The sequence below is a fragment of the Apaloderma vittatum genome, unplaced genomic scaffold (assembly GCF_000703405.1).
Source record: "Apaloderma vittatum isolate BGI_N311 unplaced genomic scaffold, ASM70340v1 scaffold12777, whole genome shotgun sequence".
Classification (NCBI taxonomy): Eukaryota; Metazoa; Chordata; class Aves; order Trogoniformes; family Trogonidae; genus Apaloderma; species Apaloderma vittatum.
In genome coordinates, this window is record NW_009724589.1 from 1 (window position 1) to 12,445 (window position 12,445).

Genomic DNA, 12,445 nt, shown 5'->3' on the forward strand with positions numbered 1-12,445 from the left:
CCGCTGACCCCGAGCACGGTGGGAGTCGGGGGGCCTGCAAAAAAAGTCAAACAAAACCCCAAAACTATAGCTAGACTATTAAGTATAATAGTCTGAGAGGGCCTCCCGTGGGTGTCCTCGGCAGCCTTGGTGTCTCACCGTAATCCAGGTGAATTAATTGGACTTCCAGCGTCGTTTTGTTTGGAAGGGACCCACCCCACGCCCTCTGCTCTCAGCGCCTCAGAAACTCAAAAGCACGATGTGCAGAGCACTCTGTGGGTTGTCGCTTTCAGTTTAGAGGGATGATAACTGGACTAGCGGGTTGCGACCTTTTGCTTAGCAGCCACTGGCAAGAAGTGGCTGGGCCTGCCCGGATATCTCTTGGAGATGTCCACAGAGCTGTGGGGCTCACCTGGCTCTTGCTTCCAGCAGCGACTGACTGCTTCTCTTAAATGTCGTAAATGACTGTTTTAGCTCCAAGAGTTAATCACTGACGCCTCAGACAGGCTTACGGTTCTTGATAAAGGTTTTTGGAGTTTGATAACAAGTTCCTGGACCAACTCTATTTTAAATAAGCTTAGGACATGTCTAATGTGCTGTATGGCGTTGTAGGCTAAATATTGGTCAGCAAAGAAAGGAATCTTTGCCAGCTGCAACTGTTGTAACCCTTCACAGCTGAGAAAGAGAAAATGGTAGAAAAGGGGCAGGGCAAGAAGTCAAGGGTACAATTTTTCGTTGTATTCTTAAGTAATGCCTTTGCCAACTGTTATGAGAAATTGCTAGAAAAACAGGGCTATAATTAAAATATTGCTAGGAAGTGCTGTAGAGGGATGTGTATTTAGGCTTTGGGGTTTGAAAATAAACCCCTATAAGTATCTTTTAAGTGCTTGCATTTTCTCCTTTTCTGTTTGAAAAATACCTGCAAAGTATTTTTTTTGACCTTATAATCTACAATACATAGTATAAGTCTCTTGATTGTTCTACAGTGTTATTTTGGAGCAGAGTTTTGACAGGATAATTTGATAATAAACAGTAAACCTTAATCTGTTTTCAGAGTTGTATGTAAATTTAAAAAAAAAAAGAAATGTGGCATAAAATAAAGGAAGTTGGAAGAAAAATCAGAATTTTTTTTCTATGTTGGAATCAATGTTGGGCTTGTTTAATCTGGTTACAACTGTGTGTAGCTGTTACACATGTAGCCACTCTGTAGATCACTACCACTCTTGTATCAAAATGCACCAGATAAAGCTTTAAAAAAGACCTATATTAAAAAAGAAAAAATCATACTGTAAACAAAGGTGATGGCTTACATAACTTCATTAAATTCAAAGATTTTTAAATTATTTCTATTAAAATGCAGTTAATCAGCATTTTGTAATCAGTTAGTGAAAAAGTGAGACCAGATACTTGTCACTGACATTTTTCCCTCATCCTCTTCCTGCCATGATTTTCTGGGGTAATTAGGATTGCAATCTGAGTTGTCCAGCGCTGTGTTGTTTTTCTTTATTAAGACAAAAAAATACCAGACTTCACCAGTCCTCAAAATCCCTCTGCTGTTAATTAAATTCTTTATTATTGCATACACCACAAATATTTCACCTGTCTGATTGCTGAAATTATTCTTGATTCAGGATAGACAAGGGTTAGCCTCTTTGCAAAGCATGTTCAGCCAGGTACTGCAGGCTCCTCAGAATGTGCTACTGCCAAGTAACTTCGGTCAGTGTCTGAGCAGGACAAGGAGTTTGGCATCTACCTGACGTGTGGGTGAATGTTGTGGTGCCTGGCTTTGTGCTTACTGGATCTATCATAATCAGTTTCTATTCATAGTGAATGGGTTCCTAATTTATACATGTTAATGTTGTTAAAGCTAGTTACAATTAGAGTTTGAATTGACAGAAGGTACTTTATTTACTTCAGGGTTGTGTAAATTATGTAGCAGGTGCAGAAGAAGAGAAATACTGTTTTTTTTTGTCATCTGCATTATGACGAATGACTGGACTACTGACAATCTGAAGTAAAATGGAATGGTCTTTCTTTTTTTTTTCCAGTTTGGAAGGTAAAGAGGTGTCGCAGCTGGGCTCCTGTTTGGACTGCTCAAAATCATGGCAATATTGCTACCAGGGAATCAAGGACATTGCATTATATTGACAGGGCTATAAACAGCCAATCTACTTTTGTATCAAGGCCTCTTCGCTATAATCAGCTTACACTCCATTTGCTTAGTTTACCAAGCAAACCTGCTGTGACAGTGTTTATATAGTGTCTTATTCACACTGCCCTTTTAAAAGTTTAAGGGCTGCTTAGCCACATGCCCACCTACTGTGAGAGCGCTACTGTACATGTAACTGTTGTCCAACAGCTATTTCCTTCTTTGGTTTTCTGAACGACAGGTGATCCCTCTGTCTCTGAGCCAGAATTATGGGATTGTTTGACAAGCTAGCGGGATGGCTTGGGCTGAAGAAGAAAGAGGTTCACGTTTTGTGCCTTGGCTTGGACAATAGCGGCAAAACAACAATCATAAATAAACTTAAACCTTCAAATGTAAGTAGCCTACTTAGTTCACTCTTGATGTCTTTACTGCAGAGTTGGTATTTGTTTAAACTGATGTTGCGTGCTGCTATGCTAAATGTGACTGTGAAAAAGATGTGAAGCACTTTTTTATATAGTACAGTTTCCAACTAACTAAGACTAAATTGTAAGCATCATGTGCATATTGTGAAAACTATTCCCCCCAAAAAACCTCTTAATGTATCATGTTTTTTCTGAGATGACCCAGTAAGGAAGGGTTTATGATGGCTGAGTCGAGATCTGAAACCGTTTTCCTAAGTGACTTAAATAATTGCTATAGGATTGCAATTACAAGTGATGTGTCGAACATTTAGGATTAAGACGATTGTATAACTACTTGTCTGCATTTATCATGTTTATTTTAATCCCTTCCTGGGAAATAATAAGTATATAATAAATAATAAAATAGGAAATAATGTCAAGATATACACTTAGTGGTGACTGCAGCATTTCTGAAGCAGAATAGCTTTCAAAATAAGTGGTGTTTATACTTGCAGTTCATTCATCCAGTGAAAAGCGTTTCAGACTGCTAAGAGTGCGTAGTATTCTGAGCAAAATGTAAGGTAGGAATACCTTGTTTCTAGACATGTTTGTGGACTAGAAATACAAGGATTGGTAGGCATGTTCAAAGCCAGAGGCTTGTGCATTTTGATTATGTGCATCTGGGGAACTATGATTTCTGCTCTTTATATCAGGACACAGTTTTGGGGTTTTTTCTGAATTTCTGTTGAACTTTTCCTGAAGAGTATCCCTGGACATTGTTTTAAAAAATGTAACATGGTAAAGAGTCTGCTACTTTTCCATTCCTGGCAATTCTTCTTCCACTGAAAATGAAATAGAGTTATAAACAAAGACTATAAACTGCGTACTATCTGCTGCCAGTTGTTTGGTGGAAATGCAACAGTTCGTACCACGCAAATTATATAGTTATGTCATTTATGTGACCTTTATTGTAGCAGGATTTTTGTGTCATTCCTTAACCAGTAAAGGATTCTTAACTAGAGCTGAATGTAGTCTTCAAGATTTATCACAGTAATAGGTATTTGGGAAGGTACCAAGGAGTTACACAAGTAGAATAAATTTGTTTGCTTTACTGTAAATCATGTAATGAGAATTCTGGATGTTTTTGTTTAACTTGTCTAAGTCGGATCCTTGCAAGACATGACAAATTTTCTAATGTGCAACAGAAGCCATTAGATCAGTCTCAATGAAAGTGTTTATTTTTAGTAAGTTCAACAGACAGATGATTTTGAGCTCCTGATCAGCCCAGTCTTCTTAAGAACTGCTGCTTTGCCATAGGAGCAATATATTAGGTGTCTGGCAAATACATGTGTTTCTCCATCTGTTTGCAGTTGTTTCTTCTAGGCCTGATAAATACATTTGAAGTAAATGTTGAAGAAGTAATACCTCTTTTACCCCACACATGTTTTCCCTTGGTGACGGACTGTTGACTAAACTGTTTATGATGGTGGAATGCCATTTCTGTAAAGAAGCTGCAGGTGAACAAGCTAAGCTTGCTTCAGTTCTATGTGAGAAGTCAACTGCTTATAGATAGTGGTTTTAATGAGGGGCTCTAGAAAGTCTGTAGAAGGATTCATGTCACTTTCTCAGACAGCTCTGTAATCTAAGGAATGTGACCTTTCTCCCTGCTCAATATCGATGCCTCTTAAAGGAGCTATTCTGTTTTACCATCTTAGCTGATAAATTCCTTGCCTAGCTCAGCAGTAAGCGTGGTTATCACCACACTTTATGCTTTATGTTTTGGCCATTCCTCTGTTTGTAAATGGTGATTTCTTCCAGTGGTCTAGTAGTTTGAGTAGAACTATAGTTAGGCCATTATATAATACCTGCTGTGTAAGTCCCTATGTCAAATCAACTCCTCCAGCCTGTGAACAGGAGCTGGGAGTATGGCCAATCTAACATCTTGATAGAAGTATATCCTCTTTTATCTAAGAGGCTTGAAGTATTGTGCAGATTTGTTTGAGTTGTCATTGTGATTTCCGAAGCACACAAATATTGCGAACTTTGACCTCAGTCATAATCTTCAGTGTTACCCTACCTTCTGTTTATTTCACAGGTAGTATCCACACATACATATGCACGCAGACTAATGTAAAGGGTGGAATCTGACGCTTGAGGCTAAAATGTTTTCAGTGCTCCTGTCCAATAGCATTCACTGTATTTCCTAGAAAATACAAAACCATGTACTTCTGTGGGAACTTTTAAAATATAAAGTATCTGGATTTGTAGGAAGCTTTTGTATTGCATACTTTGGGGAAAAATAGGTCTGTAATGTATTCGTGTTTGTTACATATAAATATTTACATTTTCTAACTTGATCGCAAAATTTGCACTTTCTTTCCTTTGAAGGCTCAAGCTCAGGACATCGTTCCAACAATAGGATTCAGTATAGAGAAATTCAAGACATCAAGGTAGTAGTTTTCTTGGTTTTCTCCATTTAGCAGTAGTAATTAATATACAATGTTTGGACTTAATTACCTCTTTCAGTGGGATGTAACTGAGTGTAATGTGTGGTGATGTAATGACATGCAGTTTGCTAAAATGTTGCAATACCCAGGAGTCTAATCATGGCCCAGGGCTGACAGTGTTAGAATATATTGTATATTTTGAGCTGCTGTAAAAACTATATATGTGAAAAATAAATAGATAATAATCTGATTTCTGTCTATTAAGAATTTCGGCTTAGGGCACTGTTAACGGACTTGAGGATGCATAGTTGCTTAGATGGTAACCTATATTCCGTTAAGCACTCTCACTGAGGGGACTGTGAAGAGATTGCAGTCTAATCTCATTAAATGAAAAATGGTGGTTACAGCATTAGGGATGTAAAGATGGCAGGGGCAAAGGTAAGGAAAAAGACAAAGAAATTAGTTGAGTGAAGGCTAAGATTTTGAGAAGGAATGTAGCGAGACAAAGATACTTCAAGGTGGTAACAGTAGATATTATTTTGTTATTTTGTAGCCTTCACAGTGTATTTTTAATGGATGCAGTTATTTTTCAAACGAAGCAGAATGCCCTGCTGAATGAGAGATCTGCAACAAAATTCCTTGAGTCTCAGTGTGGGACTGATAGGTTTCATACTTTTATAGAAGGCTCAACAACTGTATTCTGTCTCAATAAAGCGCATAAGACGGGTTTGGGGTTTGGCTGTGTGAGAGTATAAATTGATTTATATTGCTTTCCTTTGTTCTGGTCCTGTAGTAGGAGTCATGACCTGCAAATACAGCAAGCAGAATAATTAAAAAAAAACCAAACCAAACAAAACCGTAACTCACTCCTACCTCAAAACCTCATTAATCTAATATTACAATCAAAGCATTGTTTGGGGGTGTACATGACAGAGCAGCTAGTCTAGAACCAGATGAGTGGAAAGGACATTTGCAGGGCTTCCTCTTCTAAACCTGGTTTGGTTCTGGTGTAGCTTCCGCTCAGGGAACTGTTTGGGACTACCCAAAACCGGAAAACCTGACACTGAAGTCAGTGTTGCCTCTATAAACATTTCAAAAGTGGATCAGAATTTTTTGTAATGTTCTCTAAATTTACCTGCTTTTGGGTGAAATGTCAAAGTTGCAAAAACTACTGTTTGTAGCTTGGTAACCTGTTATTACCCGAACGTGATTTATTTCATTTTTTTTTTATGAAGGTGGACTCTTTTTATATTTTTTGTTTGTTTTATTAAAAGCCTTTTATTTTGCATACAAAAGCCTTTGGATGATATTGGTGCCTGTCTAGGCACAGAATTTAAGATAGGCTGTGGATTTTAAGTCATGGCTCATATGAATTTCATTTACTCGACATTATGAATAGTATAAAAAGAGAGGCTGAATGCTAGCTTATTTTGTACTTTACATAACTTTTTATCATTGATTTAGCTCTTTTATTCAGAAAATAAATAAACATGTTTTCCGTCCTGAAGTATTTCTGTAATAAGACCATAAAACTGGGTAGGATAGTTTGAAAGCAGGTAAAGTAACCAGAGTTCCTCTGGGAATCTTTCTCAGTTGATTAGGATTCAAGTTGATCTGTTTTATTTTTTTTCTGTCAAGGTAGCAGAGAAAATAGTTTGGGTTTGAGTTTTGTTCTTTATTCCTGTGCCTTATACAGTTCTTTTCTTTGCAGTTTGTCTTTCACGGTGTTTGATATGTCAGGTCAAGGGAGATACAGAAACCTCTGGGAACATTACTACAAGTAAGTCTGTCATTTATTTTGTGACATTGCTGTTCATACTAGCTGTCATGTACAGTATTTAAACAGAAGTACGATAATATCTAGTGGTTAAAAATGATTCAGAGAAGACATACACCTAGTGTTTGACGGAAGGTCAGTGTGGGTAAATAAAACTTCTCTTTCTGTTCTAAAACCCAAAAATTTTTATATGCTGTTAATCAGCGTGCTTTTGGGGACATCTTGTTGACTCAAAGATTGGGGGAGCATTCTAGAGGAGGGATTTAACTATTGAAACCTGAAAACCAATCCTTTAAGAAAGCACCAAGGTGAGCAAGGTTTCCTATTTTTCTGTTCTTCTGCAGGTAACTAACTTAAGATCCAAAAGATATTGGCTGATGGCGGAGATTTTTAGAGATGAGGGAAATTAACCTTAGAGAATGAGGCACATGTAACTAAGAACTTGGAGAACTATTCTTAGATGTTATTTATTAAGCAGGATATTCAATGCACTTGGTAACACTATAGCATTGCCTTATTGGTAATAGACACCATTTTCTGGTTTTCTAGCTTCTAATGAAACTTGAATCTTCATTTATGTTCTCTCATTGTTATTCTGTAAGACCTGATGCTGATGTAAATAAGGGGAACAGTAGTAAACCGTGCAGAAATAGCTTGGAGAAATAAAACCGAGGCATTCTAAAAAATTTAATGTTGATTAAATATTAATATGAATGTGATAGATCTTAAATGTTTCTGTAATTGAGGATCAACGCTTAATCTCCTTTTTGTGCAAAACATGTTAGCAGTTTAAAAACTTGTATGAGTAGGAGATCTTAATTGTTCAAGAGTGTTAAATGCATGTCTCACAAATCTTTTGGATTTCAATAACTGATGCCCTTAGGCTGCTCTCAGAATGCTAACCAAGCGCTTCATAAGCAAATAATTGTTCTGACTGCTGTATTTAATGCAGTAACTTATCCCTTGTGTAGCATAAATGGCTTTTTTCATTTTAATAGTAAGGGAGTTTCTTAGGTAATGCTGATAGTGAAATGTGTATTTCTATCCATCTCAGTCCTGATCCCGTGCAATAGTCACACACCATTTAAGATTACCTTATAAGACCAGTATAAAAATAACAATGTACAGTTCAGTTTATGAAGTTAAGCAAGATATAATTTTTCAAGAATTGCAAAATGGCCATAAAATCTGATCAGGCGTCTAAGCAGTTGCTTTAGAATACTTGAAGCTTACCCTTTTCTTCTGTTTGGCTTGAAACTATCTTCTAGGATGTCCGTAAACTACACTTGCCTTAAATATAAGTAAACTCCTGTTGTGTCCTCCTTATTGTTAGTTGGTTGTGAAGTTATTTTTTGGTAAAAAATGCATACTAGGACTCTGATTCCTCCAGAATAACACTGTATACTCATAAAAAATACTTAGGTGTTTCTGGCTAATATGCAAAAACTTTATTTGCTTTTAAAGTTCTGAACTCTAGAAGAGAGTGGATTTCTTATGCAGTCTTAAGGTGGTCAAGTTATTTCTTGGTCTAGGACTGTTTGGTCTAGGACTAGGTCTAGTGCTGTTTGTTATCAAAGGCAGATGGTGCTGGGGGGGTGATGAACATACAACGGTCTCTCAGAGAAATGTAAAACGAAGGAGAAGTGAATACTGCATTAAAATGTAAATTAAAAATACTTTTTGTAGGTATTTATAACTGTTCATCTAAATTAGTCAGACTTTATTTTGTTTTCAAGTAAGTTTCAATAAATGGAACATTAAGATAATCAGTAATAATGAGTTGAATAATTGTATATATGTCCTGATTGTGGTCATATTGCTTGCAAAATGTCTTAACGAGTTGGAATACAAAAGAAAGATCCTGTTTATGCAGGCTTTTTACAAGTTAAATTAATCTACATATATGTAGTTGTTAAACACAGTGAACACACCTTTTTTTTCTGAAAAGGTAATTGAGCTTTCTCTGAATAAGCTTGTTTTAGTGTAGGAAATAAAGGATTTCTACAAAAAACTGGCTTGAGATTTTCTTTGTCTGTCTGACCACGCTATCAGAATACCAGTTGGTTACACTTTGAGAATTCATTTTTCAGCTGCAGCAGTGAAATCGAGCTTTTCTGAAGGGTCTGTATAGATTGAACCTTGTATCAGTCACACAGCTCGCACCCTCATGTCTCAAAAGTACGCAGGCTACCAAAAGACTGAATTTCAGAAATAAGACGGGATTCAAATGTTAGTGGTAAATAACAACAAGAAAAATTAGAGGGGAAAAAATGAGGTTTGTCTGCTTTTTTCTTTATTTTGGTGTTTCTTCTGAATCCTTTTCTTAATCACAGTTTAAGAGAACCTATAATTTGCCTCTTTGCTCTTTTTATGTTATGCAGAGAAGGCCAAGCCATTATTTTTGTCATTGATAGCAGTGACAAATTAAGAATGGTTGTGGCCAAAGAAGAACTTGACACCCTTCTGAATCATCCAGGTGAGGAGGCTTTTTTCCCCTTATGTCTCCATATTTGTTATGTTGTCTTAAAAAAAGGCCTTATCTGACACATTCTGTTTTCTGAGTACTTGCAAATATTTTAGCATTTGTGAATTGGTACTCAACAATAGCCTTCAATAAGTTTGAGGGGGGGTTTATATCCACTTACATTTACAAATGGATTGTACTTCAGCTGGCCACACTGACTTGGGTGGTTCTCTTATTAGTCGATACAGATCAAAAGTTGCATTGTTTTGAGGAAGAACTTTGAGTGTTTGGAAGCTGGAGATCCTGTATGTGATGATGAACACATACAAAAAAAGTATCTCCTTCTGTGGATTAAAGCTTATTCCTTTAATGTGACTTTTAATGTCTTTTTTTCATCTGCATTTTAATTTTTTATTATTTTTTTTTAATTATGCTTTAACCAGAAATAATGTGGGATAATTATACTAGTCAGCTTCAATTGCCTGTAAAAGGATACATGGGATGAAAGGGGATATGAGAGGATTCATGATTAGGGGGATGGGTTTAGGGTTTTGGTTTGGTTTGGTTTGGTTTTTATTTTTTTTTTATACAAGACTACACTTTTTAATTAAGTTCTGAGATTGGTCAATTCTTAGCTTCTTCACCCTTCTGTATTGCCAACACTACCTGAATGTTTTTGCAAGCAATAGGCAAATTTGACTGCCAGCACTTTAGGTAGTTGCTCTGACTGACCAGATCATAAATCTACATGGAGGAAATTTAAAAGTGCAATAATGCTGTAGTTTCTTATTTAGCTAGTATTAAAGGTCTACTATTGAGCTAGTAGAGCATTAATTTGTGGGGTTACCATGCTGAAAGTGAGAAGGGAGAAGCTGACTTGCATTTCTAACCAAGAATAGTAGTATGTGATGGGTGCAATTATGTTACTACGATTTTATTTTCCCTGGAGACTGCATATTATATATTAATTCATCAGCAAAGATGCTGTAATTGAGTGTATGTGAGCTGACTGCACCCTCATAATTTCGTGTTCAAGGGTATGGGCCAGTTAAAATGCAGACACTGAAAAGACAGTCTTGTGAAGGTCAAAGGGGAGGATGAGGTGAGCCAAAGGCTGCAGGTGGATTATATAGCAGCCAGGGAACTTTGTACCAAAGCAGATATTAACCACAGTGGTAAAAGGCAATTCTCCTGGTAAAATGGAAATTATATAGAACCAAGAATGGAAGGTAAAGACAGCTGTAATAGGTTACTCACTCATTAGAAGGCAAAAAAGGGAAAATGTTAAGACTGAGGACATGTAAGCTTAGGTAGGACTCTTCATTTAGGCGTTAATAGGTTATTAAGGCTGATCTAGCAGGTTAGTGCTGTCCATTTGTTGATGGGTTTTGTGTCTTCTACTTCCAAAAGCTGATGGCTATGGCCACCTAGTACATTCCCTAGAACCAGGAAAGGGCAGTTGTGTATTTGTGTATTTCTGCCTTGGAGCAGCCCAGCTCAAATGCAGCAATAGTGTTCCTGTTCTATAATTTCAGATTTTGATAGGTCACATCGAAGAGAACCAAAGAGAACAGAAAGTTCTTCTAGCAGTAATGTTTGATAAAAGCAGCTGTTAACTGAATCAATATCTCACTGTTCTACTATACCAGTAGTTTTATTTGTATTACTGGTTTGCTTTTATTTCCGAATACCTTACTTTCTCCCCATCTATGCTTCTGCTTCTGTGAACTTCCTGGAGTGTTTTAAATTTAAACGTTTACTTAAGGTTTGAATGGATACAGGAAAACAATCTCCCATCAATTCCTGTCTCTGAAAAATCTTAGCAGTCCTTCAGTAAAACAGTTCTATCTTTTTGCCAGACTTTGCCTGAGGTTGTCGGGTGAAAGGGAATGCATACTATGAAGTATTAATGGAGTTAGAAGCTGCGTTAGCTGGGGCTGTTTTGTGAATCAGAACTATAAATTATTTTTACTTACATAAGTGGACAGTACGATCTTACAGACAATGGCTTGTTTAATTATTAGTGTTATTTTTTTTTAATCTAACTTAATTCTTTAGCATTTTGCAAGATGGTAGTCTGTAGATTTCTTGCTTTAGATATTGACTCTTGCGTCACATGACCTCGAGCACATGCTTCTAAAAAAACCTGAAATTCTGGTAAATTTGAAATTCTTTGTATAAAATTACACATCGCATATCTGTTTTCTGAGATTTACTGGTTTTTAATGTGTTAATTCATAACTATTCGCAACTAGAAAATTGTAGCTTTTCATTAATAACTGCAAAAAGTGGGGAGGGGAGGAATATTGTATAGTATGAAACAATGTCATAAGACAGGAAAAAATGTAAATTGCTGTGACCACTGTAAGTGTACATTTATGTGTTCTTTTTTCATTACTTTAAAAAAAACACTGAAAATTCCTTTATTAACTTGGCTATTTCCCTATGTGATGTCAATTCATTTCTGTGGTTTTAATTAATTTTTTTATTTTTTGCTAATGCCACTAAGCTGTGTGGTGTGATTGACAGGCTGGGGGGAAGGGATGCCATCCTGAGGGACCTTGACAGTCTTGAGAGGTGGACCTGTGTAAACCTCGTGAGATTCAACAGGGCCAGGTGCAAGGTCCTGCACCGGGGTCGGGGCAGTACCAAGCACAAATACAGGCTGGGCAGCAAGCGGATTGAGAGCAGGCCTGCTGAGAAGGGCTTGGGGGTGTTGGTGGATGAAAAACGTGTGTCTCTCTCATGAGACCTCACTTGCACTACTGTGTCCAGCTCTGGGGCCCCAACTTAAAAAGGACATGGACCTGTTGGAGAGAGTCCAGAGGGAAGCAGATCAGAGGGCTGGAGCACCTTCCCTATGAGAGAGTTGAGGTTGTTCGGCCTAGAAAAGGAAAGACTCTGGGGAGACCTTATAGTGGCCTCCCAGTACCTGAAAGGGGCCTGCAGGAAAGGGGAGGGGCTCTTACTGAGGAGTGTAGTGCTAGGACAAGGAGTAAGAGTTTCAAACTGAAAGAGGGTAGATGTAGATTAGATGTTATGAAGAAGTTCTTTTCTGTGAGGATACAGGAAGGCTGGGGAGGGACTTTTTACAAAAGCGTCCAGCGATAGGACAAGGGGAAGTGGGTGTAAGCTGAAGGAGAATAGATTTAGACTGGATCTTAGGAAGAAGTTCTTCAGTACGAGGGTGGCAAGACTTTGGAATAAATTGCCCAGAGAGGTTGTGGC

General features: G+C 37.4%; 1 protein-coding gene across 2 annotated transcripts in view; it reads left to right on the plus strand.

Moving 5' to 3' along the window:
- The first annotated feature begins 2,366 nt into the window (after window positions 1–2,366).
- Window positions 2,367–12,445, plus strand: part of ARL6 (ADP-ribosylation factor-like 6) — a 16,204-nt gene continuing 6,125 nt past the window's right edge. The window contains exons 1-4 of one of the 2 annotated variants that reach the window (XM_009872566.1): window positions 2,367–2,520; window positions 4,918–4,979; window positions 6,688–6,756; window positions 9,135–9,229. In XM_009872566.1, coding sequence (XP_009870868.1) covers window positions 2,398–2,520; window positions 4,918–4,979; window positions 6,688–6,756; window positions 9,135–9,229 — 349 coding nt within the window. In that variant the 5' untranslated portion in view covers window positions 2,367–2,397. The remainder of the gene's footprint in view (window positions 2,521–4,917; window positions 4,980–6,687; window positions 6,757–9,134; window positions 9,230–12,445) is intronic. The other variant, XM_009872567.1, reaches the window with a different exon arrangement.